Source organism: Myodes glareolus, chromosome 10 (assembly GCF_982192425.1).
Source record: "Myodes glareolus chromosome 10, mMyoGla1.1, whole genome shotgun sequence".
NCBI lineage: Eukaryota > Metazoa > Chordata > Mammalia > Rodentia > Cricetidae > Myodes > Myodes glareolus.
Window position 1 is genome coordinate 52,341,552 of NC_142035.1, and position 13,704 is coordinate 52,355,255.

The 13,704-nt window shown below is 37.7% G+C and overlaps 1 protein-coding gene across 5 annotated transcripts in view; it reads left to right on the top strand.

Moving 5' to 3' along the window:
• Atp8b4 (ATPase phospholipid transporting 8B4 (putative)) overlaps window positions 1–13,704 on the top strand; it is a 171,662-nt gene that overhangs the window by 98,605 nt on the left and 59,353 nt on the right. For all 5 annotated transcript variants that reach the window (XM_048459636.3, XM_087911238.1, XM_048459634.3 and 2 more), the window contains exons 16-17: window positions 2,466–2,654; window positions 7,187–7,302. In XM_048459636.3, the coding sequence (XP_048315593.3) occupies window positions 2,466–2,654; window positions 7,187–7,302 (305 nt within the window). The remainder of the gene's footprint in view (window positions 1–2,465; window positions 2,655–7,186; window positions 7,303–13,704) is intronic.

The following is a 13,704-nucleotide window of genomic DNA, read 5'->3' on the forward strand; positions in this document are numbered from 1 at the left end:
ATAGTCAATTTGTGTGATTCGTTCATATAGTTATCTATCCTATATTCTGTAATATATTTAATTTAATCCATAGATGATGTTTATTTATTTAGAAATTTTTATCTACTAGTGGTAAATTTGCATCTTGCCTATTGCTGGTAAACTATGAAAGATTCTGAAGTAACTATTTTATCGTTTCTTTTTCTCTTTTGGTTTTTTGAGGCAGAGTCTTACTATGTATCCCGACTAGGCTGGTATTCACTATGAAGCTCAGGCTGGCCTCAAACTCAAGGAAATCTTTCCGCTTTAGCCTCTTAACTGATTTGTTCTTGGTCTTGCTTGTAAATGTTTACTCAAGAATATATACAGACCAGTAGGATTTTATTGTTCACAAGGAATAGTATATCTACTAATAGAAAACCCAATTATTAACACTATATCTTGAGAACTATAGATAGTAAACATGTATCTACCCATGTAGTCTTCCCACATGTTTAGTTCTTTCTCTCTCCTTTTAATTCCACCCCAGCACTCACACTATTAAGCAACAAGTCTTTGACATCTTGATCTGATCCTTTTTTTTTTGGCGGATTTTTACGCATTTGGTCTCATAAAAATGCTCTTTAATACTTAGTGAAGGAAAGGCCAGAGTATCTGCTTCCTTGCTTCTTGTTTGACCTTTCTGTTGTAGAAGGAGCAGTCTGTGACCCGCTGCCCGGCTTGCTTAACCCCCGAAATAACCACACAGAAATTGTATTAATTTAATTACTGCCTGGCCCATTATTTCTAGCCTCTTATTGGCTAACTCTCACATATTAATTCAACCCATCTCCATTAATGTGTATTGCCACTTAACTGTGGCTTACTGGCATGAATATAATTAACTGTCTTGGGCAGGAGAACCATGGAATCTGCCACACTGCCTTCTTCTCAGCCTTCAGTTTGGTCTACTCCACCTATCTAAGTTCTGCCCTATCAAAAGGCCAAGGCAGCTTCTTTATTCAACCAATGAAAGCAACACATAGTCAGAAGGACCTCCTATACCATTTCTCCTTTTCTGTTTAAACAAAAAAAAGAAAGGCTTTTACTTTAACATAGTAAAATTACACATAACAAAACAGTTATCAAGCAAGAATTACAGTTACAATATTTATATCTATTTTATCTTTTAGTATAACAAAGGAAAATTATAACTATCCATTCTTCAACTTCATCAAAGACTCCAGAAAAAGATAATATTACTTAAGTAAACAGGAAGTGCATTAGAAGCAACTTTCAAAACTCTAGAAATAATAGAGACGTCTTGCTTCCTGGACAGTCACCCAAAGTTTTTTTGTACTGTTGGGGCATCCATCTTCAGCCTACAGGCCCATAGTATCCAGCAGACATATCCATGAAGCAGGAAAATTTAAAGACAGTTTAGTTATTTTCTTTTGTATCCTGTAGAATGTCTCGCAGACTCTTTCATGAATCACCTTTAGGAAAGTTTAGCAGTCCTCTCTCTGTGGGTTCTTTGTATCCAGTTTATGCATGAGTCCAAGCAAGAGCAGTTTTTTGCCCAAATGGCTAACCAATTCCATAAGGAGCCTCTTTGATGCCCATCTTCCTCTCGAAGTAGATTGGTGCTACCAGGAGCAGACATGTCTCATTGTCATGTAAAGCCCTAAGTTATTAAAACATTTTAAATTCCATATTGTGTAGTCTTTGAAAGATATGAAGAATGCCTATCTAACTGAAATATATCTCTATATATCTAGAAAATCTAACTAACATGATTACAAGCTTGACTATTATCAATGATTATCTATTAACAACCTATATTTCCTAATTATACATCACATTTTTAAATGAACTACACAATCACATTGCCTTAATCAAGAGCAGAAATATACATATAACAAGATTGACCTTAAATTTATATCAATAAAACAAGACCCATACCAATGCAAATTATTCATATCTATATCATATCCCCCTTTAAGTGTAAAAGAACATTTATAAACATTATTTGGGAATATGGGCGCAGTTTTGAAGGACCTCCTACACCATCTTCCTAATGATCATATCATCTCTTTCAGACGTAGGTCCCATCCATATAAAAATGAAAATAGCTATTTAAATAATCATTTCCTCCAAAGGCTTATCCTGAGGATCATATGAGTGAATGTATTACAATGTTTTAGTTAGAACCTCTAGTCACTGAAAGTGAAGAGCTATAATCCATGACCCAAGAAACTTTCATCACAGAGGAGAGGCAGTCTTACAGTTGAATACTTTGGTGGGGAAGACTGCATGGTGGTATGCATAGAGCCTTGGGGTCTCCCAGGGCTTCAGATGGTTAGTGAGAGGATGTATTCTAAGGATAGAAAAATGTTTAGAGTTGATGCCAAAGTTGGGTATTAAAGAATTCATTGGGGTTAGCATTGGCATTATGAACATGAGTTATTACCTTCAGCCCTGAATGTACTTGTCTCTTTTCATTTTAGGACAGCTGGTTTACCAAGTTCAATCACCCGATGAAGGAGCTCTAGTTACCGCTGCTAGAAATTTTGGGTTTGTTTTTAAGTCTCGGACTCCAGAGACAATAACAGTGGAAGAATTGGGAATACCTGTTACTTATCAGTTACTTGCCTTTTTGGATTTCAACAACATCAGGAAAAGGATGTCTGTCATAGGTATGTTTGTTAGATATAGATATGATAAGATAAAAAAGTAGATTATTGAATTTACTTTTATAAAGCAACTATTAGTTTTAAATGTTTTACATTGAATTGACTTTTGTATACTGTATACAAATTTTGTATATTGGTACAAATTTGAGGTTAATTTTGTTAAAACCTACTGTACATACATTTCTAATTTTGTTCAAGGTATTGCACCTATACAGCTCATTTAGCAATGCAAATATCTAGTCATTGAAAATTGTTGTTACCAACTGTTTAGGATAGTAAGAAAATATAGGTTAATAGTTAATCACCCAGTGTAATCAAACTTGTAGTCATATTAGGTATGTTTTTAAGGACAAATGAAGATACATTTTAGATAGACAGGTCATCTTCAAACACTTCAGAGTTCTACAGAATATGATATTTAAAATGTTTTAATAACTTAGGTTCTTCTTTTTTATGACAATAAGACATGTATGCTCCTGGGAGCACCAATCTATTTCAGACTAGATAATGAGCATTGAAGGACCTCCACAGGGAGTTTATTTTCTTTGTGGTAAGATTAAGCCATTGGGCAAGAAAATGCTCTTGCCTCAACTGCTGACAGTATGCTGTCCTAATTAGATAAGCAGGACACAAAATATCCTGCTTCACAGACAAGTCTGTTTAATATGCTAGGCCTGTAGGCTGAAGATGAATGCCTCAACACTGCAGAGGAACTTTGGGTGACTGTACAGGCAGTCAGCTGTTTCTGTTGTTACTCACATTTTCTGGAAGTCACTTGCTTGTACTTCCTGCTTACTCAGTTAATATTATTTTCTTCTCAGGTCTCTGAGGTAGTTGAAGACTAGATAGTTATAGTTAGAGTCTCCCTTGTTTACAAGACTCAAAAAAGAAATTCACTAAAGAAATGTAAAGTATATAATGTTGAGAGATAACAAAAGATAGTTTTGGTTGGAAATGCAAGTTGTGATAGAAAGTAAGTTATGTGCAAGACTTTGGACTCACCAAGATAGGATAGATATAGAGTATTTTCTTTGAATTTGTCAAATGCAAATGGACTAGACTTTGTTGATATATTTATTGCCTATATATATTGTACATAGTTATTGTACTTACTATATATAGTTTTCTTATATTAGTTGTAGCCTTTTTTATTTTAGATAAAAGGGGGAAATGTAACAATATTTCATTCGTATTTTAATAAATAAAGCTTGCCTGAAGTTCAGAGAGTAAAATAGCCACACTGGCCAGCCTTACAGACCAGGCTGCAATGTTACACACCTTCAATCCCAGTAACCACACAAGTCTGCTATAGAAATTGGGTGGTGCATGCCTTTAATCCTAGCCCTAGAGAGGATTATAAAATGGGAGGAATCAGCTCTCAGTCATAGTCTTATTCTGAGACCCCTGGAGGCAGAATTGCCATTTTCAATCTGAGGTAGAGGTAACAGCCAGTGACTGGCTGCTTTGCTTTTTGGATCTTCAGGTTGAACCCCAATTTCTCCCTCTGAATTTTAATAATTGTGCTTCACATTGTAACTTACAAATATCTTGGTCATTGTAGTAAATTAATTCCTACAATGGAAAATGAATGTATTCATAGTGGTAGGGTTTGGGGTCTTTACCGGAACATGGTATGGAGAGGTTGTTCAGAGGCTACTCATTTTAATTTTTTTTTTTATGATAACAGGCCACAGGCAGTTTCCACTGGCTAAGCAGCATGCAGGCTGTCCTAGGTGTTGGCTTAGCATTGCATCAGCAGGAGCTCTCCTCAATTTACAACCCCAGGGGAGATGTCAATGGTCCTCAGTTGACTCAGCATGGATTTCATTTTGCTCTGAGGGTGTTGACAAAAACCTAAGATTGTTATATGGGGAGAAGTTTGACTTTTGCTCAGCATTGGTCACCATTACAGGCTATGGGGAATTCTCAGTCTAACCGCAGACATCAGATGTCTGCTTTAATGGATCCCATATGGATAAGGGCAACGCTCAATGCAGAATGGGGCTGGCAGACTTCACTCTGGCTGCTTGGTTTTCAGTCGGTGTGTGGCGGGACTCAAGAGGGACTGTATGTTTGATTATAGGCAAAAAGCAATACCAGCCTCCTGATTGTCACGTGGCTTGCTCTATGAGGACAATGTCCTCGTGAGGGCTCAGGCACTGCTGCTGAGGTCTCTTCCTCAGTGACCCATTGCCATTTCCTCTCTTCCTTCCTCTTCTGCTTCCTTCTTCATTTTCTGCCTTATTATTTGTTTGTTTTGGGGACTGTCATCCATCAACTTATTAATGTATAATTTCAATACCAGCATGCTTAACTTCAACTGGGGACAAGGGCCCTCATTCAAGTTACTGCTATTTAAATAAACTATAGTATTTTGTCAAAGGTTTTAGAATCTACTGATTAGCAAACATATAAATCTCATACCATTATGGAAGAACCCATTGCACCAATTAAGTACATTAAGATCTAGAGATAGGAACGAACAAGCAACAATAACAAAAAAGCTATTGAATAGAGGTAGGTGGCAGATAAGCACTAAAGAATAAATTACATTGGCTCTCAAAAATCTGATCTGAGTTGAAGATTTCACAACTGTAAACTTTTAATTTAAGAGATTACAAGCCTAATAGCCCGGTATGGTGTTGACCTTAATCCCAGCACACAGGAAGTCTAAGGGCAGCCTGGGCTATATATGAGACCCGATCTCCACCCCCCGAATCATCCAAACCATCAAACTTTCATCAAAAGGCTTAACTACTAAAGAAGAGCAAGTGCTTAATTAGCCATGATCAGCCCATTCTTTTGTAGAGCCCTCCCGGCTTGAGCAGATACCCAGCACTCAGGGAATCTCTTAGTCCTGGGTCTTGTCATGACTTTCTGTTTTAAGACCCTTGGCCAACTTTCCTATCTGCATGACCTGGTGCAGTTTTTCTTATATCTTGACTTGAATTACCTACATGAGGGGAAAAGAACACAGGGATACCCACCCCTTTCCTCCTGTTTCCTATTGCCACCTTATTCCCTCTAAATGAATAGTAAAGTGTATTTATGTTACCCTGTGCAGAGGCATTCTGATTTTAGAGAATACTTGAAGTGGAAAGCATGGAGAGATCTCTATGATTTAACTGATAAAGCCTATGAAGGTGTGTGTTCACATTGTGAGGTAAAATTGTGGCCCAGGTAGTTGTTTCGCATTGTTGGATCTCCTAGGAAGAAATATATTCATATTCATATTAATTGGTTAAATAATTAATTCAGATTACTAATTGCCTACTGTGTGCCAAAATGTAACACCAAGCCTACAAAATTGGGTCAACTCTTATCTGACTTGAGAGTGAGATTTGGCAGAACATGTAGGTGAGATTAGTGAAACCAGAAGTCTAGTGATGGCTGTAATTCCTGTGTCTGGAGAAAAAAGGAAAACAGCCCTGCAAATAGCAGACTTTCCCCGTGGGGGAAGGGTAGAAGCTTTATTTCTTTCAAGTTCGTGAAGTATGTTTGCTGCTATGATTGACCCAAGAACAAACCACTGAAATGAATGAGCTTTTCCTCACAACAAAGGGACCGAAAGAGCAGCTGAGCACGGACCATAACTGGTGTGCATCTAACATCCCGAGGGCCTAGGGGTTGCGTGGATCAGGTATGGAGGGGCCAGACAAAGGAGGGATTAGGACAGGTTCACCAAGTTGGGGCCCTATCAGTCACCCTGTCTTTGTTCTGACTGCCAGCCCTAAAGTAGGGGAAAAAGAGCTCCCAAAGATGTTTATAATCCCCAGCCCTAGAGGAGAGACTGATTTTTGGGCTTTGGAGTCCCCCTTTCTTTCTTTCTTTCTTTCTTTCTTTCTTTCTTTCTTTCTTTCTTTCTTTCTTTCTTTCTCTCTCTCTCTTTCTCTCTCTCTCTCTCTCTCTCTCTCTCTCTCTCTCTCTCTCTCTGCGTTTGTGTGTATAGTCTTACCTCTAATATAAGTCTTTCTCCACTGATTGACTCTGTCGGCTCTCTCTGTGATTTTTGCTGTTTTTCAATTTTCAAATCGCAGAGAAAATGAACCCTATCAAGACCCCTAGATGGTAACAACTCCAGTGGCTAGAATTCCATGTGGAAATGAGTTGGTATGACAGTGATTTTTATTTGAATAGAAGATCTCGAATTCCACACCAAGAACTCTCAACTAAAGCTCTTAATTCTCTTTAATACATATGGCTTAATTTAAGTCTTTCCACCATTTTGCAATAGGGAGGTTGGTAGGTCAGGTATAAAAGTATAAAAATACTTGTTTCTGAGTATGGAAAATCAAAAACTTCCAGTAGAAGGAGTGTTTTTTAAATTAATTGAGCAGGAATAAAGTCTACTGACTTAGGTAGTGATTGTCTAGCCAAAGGCCCCGAATAGTTTCTTTGTTCTTGACTCAACCCATATGTCCATTCCCAGATGGGCTAGCTGGAGTCCTGGGAGAGTCTGGTTTTCACAGATTTCAACAATACAACCTGCTTTTCCAAACTCTCTCCCTTTTACTCTCACTCTTTTTTTTTTCCAGTTCGAAATCCAGAAGGACAGATAAAACTTTATTCCAAAGGAGCAGACACTATTTTGTTTGAGAAACTCCATCCTTCCAACAAAGACCTGCTGTCTTTGACGTCAGACCATCTCAGTGTAAGTGCCCCGTAGTAAGGCCAGCACAGGAGCCCTGTGCCATCCCCTATGGTACTTGTTAATGAATATCAGCAAACAAGCTGACTTCTGAAATAGAAAGCAGCCGGGGAGCCATTGCCACAGAGGGCAGTGCCAGGGAGTATCTGGAAACAGGCTGCCACTCAGAGATTCGGCACAGGTGGATCAGCACTGGACAGCAGGGAGAGCCACACCGTGGAGTGAGCTCAGGGTCCTTCAGGGCCACCACTTTATTGCTGTGTTTAGATGGCGAGGGAAAGAGAATCTCTGGAGATAACCAACTTTCTCCTTTAAGGCTTCTTTCACTTGGGCTACAAACTGTGAACCCCATATGTGTTCTGGTTGTCACCCAACACATTCGAGACTAGTGCAAGTTTTTCCAGAAATTTCTGAAGGGCAAAAAGGGGAGTTTTGTACCTTCATTCCCCTCTCAAGAGTAAGGGCCTATGAAATAATAGGGTCATTGTGGATTTAAACCTGGTGTCCATGTGGCATGCTAATAATTTGTTTGAGGTTCTGGTTGAGTTCAGCGAACTTTGCAGGAAATGGTTCAAAATGATCATTTTATCAGTTTTTATGCCTCCATCAAAATTATTGAAGGTTCATGTTCCTTTGTCAGAAGTTGTTTTTATTATAAACATCCCCTCAATTCTTCTAAAAACAAATAAAATGTAAATATTCTGCTTGACTTTTTAAGTTTAAAGTGATGGTTTAGTAATAATTGTTACAAGCATAGTTATTTTTTCTTTTTAATAGAACATTCTTGATTTTCTCTTAATGTTTTCCAGAGACTGACACGGTTGTTTAGTTTTCTTAATTAAAGCAATATTGGGGTAATAGCTATATGATTTTTGTCATTACCCAAACACCAAGGCTGTAGACATTTTCCTTTCATATTAAAGTTGAATTTGGTCTTTTCGTTTTCCTTTCTAGTTGAGTTGTTTTGAGGGCAGATCAATCGAACCCGCCCTTCCCTTCATTCACGTTTGTCATTTTGGCTTCTGCATTCTAGCCCTGTAAATCCGTATTTAATCATTGGTTTTGGATAGTTTAATGATAGGAAAAGGCCTTGCTCAAATGGCCATTTCGGATTAACTGTGTGTTTCATGACTAATGAGATGACCTAAGGCATCTGTCCTCTTTTTTAGTGTCCTCCTTGAGTTGATTCACTGTTGTGTGGAACAGAGAGGGAGGCAGAGGCAATGCCCAGTGGGGTTGCGAGTTAAAGACAAAGACACGTCTTGTGCAAATTGAAAAGACAAAAGATGGTTTTAAGGCTGTAACCAGATTTTCAGATCAGAAGGGGATGCGGTGATGTTCTTGGAAGATAGGGCTTGTAAATGTGAATGCAATGTCCCAGCTATTACCAACTGCCTGGGTGACGGATTCAGTTAATGCTTCGTGTGGTCTTTCTGGGCTAAAGCACATCTCTGCACTGTGCACTGGCTTTTCTTTTTTACTAATTAGGATGCATCATGATTTAGCACATGTCTGATCCCCAAACTCTATCTGCACCATACATCAAGATGACAGAGAAACATGCTTAAAGACTGCAATGCCCAAAGGAGCAAAAATGGCCATTAAAATGCTTTGCTCATAGTTTGGAGGCCCATTAAATGACCACTGGAGGCAGAAGTGATGTGAGGTTTTCAACATTGCCCCCAAACTCATATCTATGTACGTTTCTAGCTATTGTGGCTGTGTGAGACACATAGGAGCCACCAGTCTCCTATCCCTCACCCCTGTTAGAAGGATAAAGTACCAGAAGAATCATGAGATTTGACAATATTTGACAAAATCGTTTACCAAGTGGTCTAGTTTACTTGGCTTATTTGTCTGGGTCACAGTTCATTGTTGGGGATGACAGGGCAGGAATTCAAGGCAAGTACCTCAACCAGAAACCATGGAGGAACACTGTTTGCTGGCTCACTCTCTGACTTGCTCACTCACTCACACACAGGCTCTTGCTCACTAGCTTTCTTACATATTTCAGAACTACCTGCCTAGGGATGGTCCTGCCCACAGTGGACTGGGCCTCCTACATCCGTTAATGAAGACAATCCTCCATAGACATATCCAAAGGTCAGTGTGATCTGGGCAATTCCTCGGCTGAGCCTCCTCTTCGATGACTTTAGGCTGTGTCAGGTTGACAATTAACACTAACCTTAGGAAAAGGATGAATTTCCAATATTTGATTACTTACAAAAATTAACTCCATAAAATAAAATTTCTAACAAATAATGAATATTTGAGCTTGTCTGACTTGATGATGGTGTCTTCAAGATTTCAAAGAAGTTTTATTATTAAAAATGAAACTTTAGTAATGTTCACTGGAGCAGGCCTGAGCCAATGACCTCCATGGGAGCATGCTTGAGCCAGCAACTTCTACAGGATCATGCCGGACCTAGGGACCTCCTCTGGAGCAGAGACCTCCTTGGGAGCAGACTCAAATGACCTCCGGGATTGTAGAGCAACCTCCAGGAGCACTGAGCGACCTCCTGGAATGCTGAATGACTTCTGGAGTGACTGGAACCATGGCTCAGACTCTGCCATCTGAGCTTTGGATCTCCTGTCACCTGGAAGAGTGATCACCAGAGACATGGCTACAAGTATAACAAACAGAGGAAAAGATGGGTAGACAACAAGGTAAAAGCACACTCAGCACCACAAAGAACAACACGGTGCCATCAAAAACTAGCGGCTCTACAATAGCACAACTTGAACACCCAAATACAGATGAAGCAGGAGAAAATGACCTAAAAATAGCTTTAGGAGAATGTTTGAGGCCCTTAAAGAGGAAATGAAAAGTTCCCTCAAGGAAATGGAGGAAAAGACAAACAGAAAATTAGAAAAAAATCAACAAATCTCCTTAAAGAAAACCAAGAAAAAGCAATCAAACAGGTGAAGTAAATGATTCAAGATTTGGAAACTGAAATAGAGACAATAAAAAAACACAAACCAAGGGAATTCTGGAAATGGAAAATGTGGGAAAATGATCAGGAACCACAAATGCAAGTAGAAACAGTAGAATACAAGAGATGAAAAAGAAAATATCAAATGTTGAAAATACAATAGAGGAAATAGACTTATTGGTCAAAGAAAACCTAGCAAAATCTTAACACAAAATATCCAAGAAATATGGGACAAAATGAAAAGACCAAACCTAAGAATAATATGTGTAGAAGAAGGAGAAGTCTAACTCAAAAGCACAGAAAATATATTCAACAAAATCATAGAAGAAAACTTTGCCAATCTGAAGAAAGATATGCATATGAAGATACAAGAAGTTTACAGATCACCAAATAGACTGGATAAAAAAAATCCCATTACCACATAATAATCAAAACACTAAACATACAGAATAAAGAAAGAATATTAAAAATTGCAAAGGAAAAAGGCCAAGTAAAATATAAAGGCAGACCTATCAGAATTACACCTGACTTCACAATTGATACAATGAAAGCCAGAAGGTCCTGGTCAAGCATTATGCAGACATTAAGAGAGCAAGGATGCTAGCTCAGACTACTATACCCAGCAAAATTTTCAATTACCATAGATGGGGGAACCAAGATATTCTGTGACAGAACAGATTTAACTAAGATCTAGTCACAAACCCAGCCCTACCCAAAGTGCTAGAAGGAAAACTCCAAACCCAAGAAAGTCAGCTACATCCACAAAAACACAGACAATAGATGATCTCACAGAGGCAAATCCCAAAGAAGGGGAAAACACACACAATAGCATCACCAACAATGAAAACTAAAATATGAGGAACTAGCAATCACTGGTCATTAATATCCCTTAATATAAATGGGCTTAACTCACCTATAAAAAGACATAGACTAACAGATTGGATATAAAAACAGAATCTATCCTTCTGCTGCATACAAAAAATACACCTCAACCTCAAAAACAGACCTCAGAATAAAGGGTTGGGAAAAATTTCCAATCAAATGGACCTAAGAAACAAGCTCTAATATCTAACAACATAGACTTCAAATTAAAATCAATCATGGCAGACAAAGAAAGGCATTTCATATTTGTCACAGGAAAAATCTATCAAGAGAAAATCTTAATACTGAATACCAATGCACCAAATACAAGGGCACCCTCATATTTGTAAAAGAAACACTTAAAGCTTAAATCACACACTAAACCCCACACACTAATAGTGGGACACTTCAGTACTTCACTTTCACCAATGGACAGGTCTGCCAGACAGAAACTTAACAGAGAAATAAGGGAAATAACAGATGTTATGATTCAAGTGAACTTAACAGATATCTTTAGAAAATTCCATCCAAACATAAAAGAATATACCTTCTCAAAAATTGACCATACACTAGGTAACAAATCAAACCTCAACAGATACAAAAAATTGGAATAATTCCATGTATCTCTTTGGGTCACTATGGCTTAAAATTAGAATTCAATAATAACACTAATTTCAGAAAGTCCACAAACACATGGAAATCAAACAGTGTTCACCTAAATCACCAATTGGTCTAGGAAGAAATAAATAAATTAAAAACTTCCTAAAATTTAATGAAAATGATCATACAACATACCCAAATTTATGGGACAAAATGAAAGCAGTGTTGAGAGAAAAGTTCATAGCACTAAGTGCCTACATAAAGAAGCTGGGAAAATCCCACACCAGAGAGTTAACATAACACCTGAAAACTCTAGCACAAAAAGAAATAAATTCACCCAGGAGGACTAGATGGCAGGAAATAATCAAATTGAGAGCTAAAATAAACAAAATAGAAACTAAGAAAATAGTACAAAGAATCAATGAGACAAAGAGCTGGTTCTTTGAGAAAATTAACAAAATAGACAAATCTTTACCTAAACTAACCAAAAGGCAGAGAGAGAATATCTAAATTAATAAAATCAGGAACAAAATGGGGGACATAACAACAAACACAGAGGAAATCCAGAGAATCATTAGGTCTTACTTTGAAAGCCTGTACTCCACACAATTAGAAAACTTAAAGGATATGAACAATATTCTGGATAAATATCACTTACTAAAATTAAATCAAGACTAGATAAGCAAGTTAAATAGACCCATAATCACTAAAGAAATAGAAAGAATCATAAAAGTCTCCCAACCAAAAAAAGTTCAGGGTTAGATTGTTTCAACACAGAATTCTACTAGACTTTCAAAGAAGAAATAATACCAATACTCCTCAAATTTTTCCACACAATAGAAACAGAAGGAATATCAACAAACTCTTTTTATGAGGCTACAATCACCCTGATACAGAAATCACACAAAGACATTACTAAGAAAGAGAATTACAGACCAATCTTACTCATGAACATTGATAAAAAAATACTCAATAAGGTACTGGCAAACTGAATTCAAGAACACATCAGAAAAATCATTCCCCATGATCAAGTAGGCTTTATACCAAAGAAGCAGGAATGGTTCAACATATGAAAATCTGTCAACATAATCCACCATATAAGCAAGCCTGAAAAATAAAAACCACATGATCATCATCTCATTAGATGCTGAAAAAGCATTTGACAAAATACAACACCCCTTCATGATAAAGGTCTTGGAGAGAGCAGGGATACAAGGAACATACCTAAACATAATAAAGGCAATATACAGCACGCCAACAGTCAACATCAAACTAAATGAAGAGAAACTCCCAGTGATTCCACTGAAATCAGGAACAAGACAAGGTTGTCCATTCTCTCAATATCTATTCAATATAGTTCTTGAAGTCCTAGCTAGGGCAATAAGGCATCAAAGGGAGATCAAGGGGATACAAATTGGAGAAAGAAGTCGAACTCTCACTGTTTGCTGATAATATGATAGTTTACATAAGTGAGCCCCCAAACTTCTACAACTCATAAACACTTTCAGCAATGTAGCAGGATACAAGATTAACTCAAAAGATCAGTAGCCGTCCTGTACACAGATGATAAAAGGATTGGGGAAGGAATTTGAGAATCAACACCCTTCACAATAGCCACAAATAGCATAAAATATCTCGGAGTAACTCTAACCAAACAAGTGGAAAATTTGTATGACAAGAACTTTAAATCTTTGAAGAAAGAAATTGAAGAAGATACCAGAAAGTGGAAAGATCTCCCATGCTCTTGGATAAGCAGAACTAACATAGTAAAAATGGCAATCTTACCAAAAGCAATCTACAGATTCAACACAATGTCCATCAAAATCCCAGCAAAATTCTTCAAAAACCTCGAAAGAACGGTACTCAACTTCATATGGAAAAGAAAAAAACCCAGGATAGCCAAGACAATCCTGTACAATAAAAGAACTTATGGAGGCATCACAATCCCTGACTTCAAACTCTACTATAGAGTTATAGTACTGAAAACAGCCTGGTACTGGCATAAGAGCAG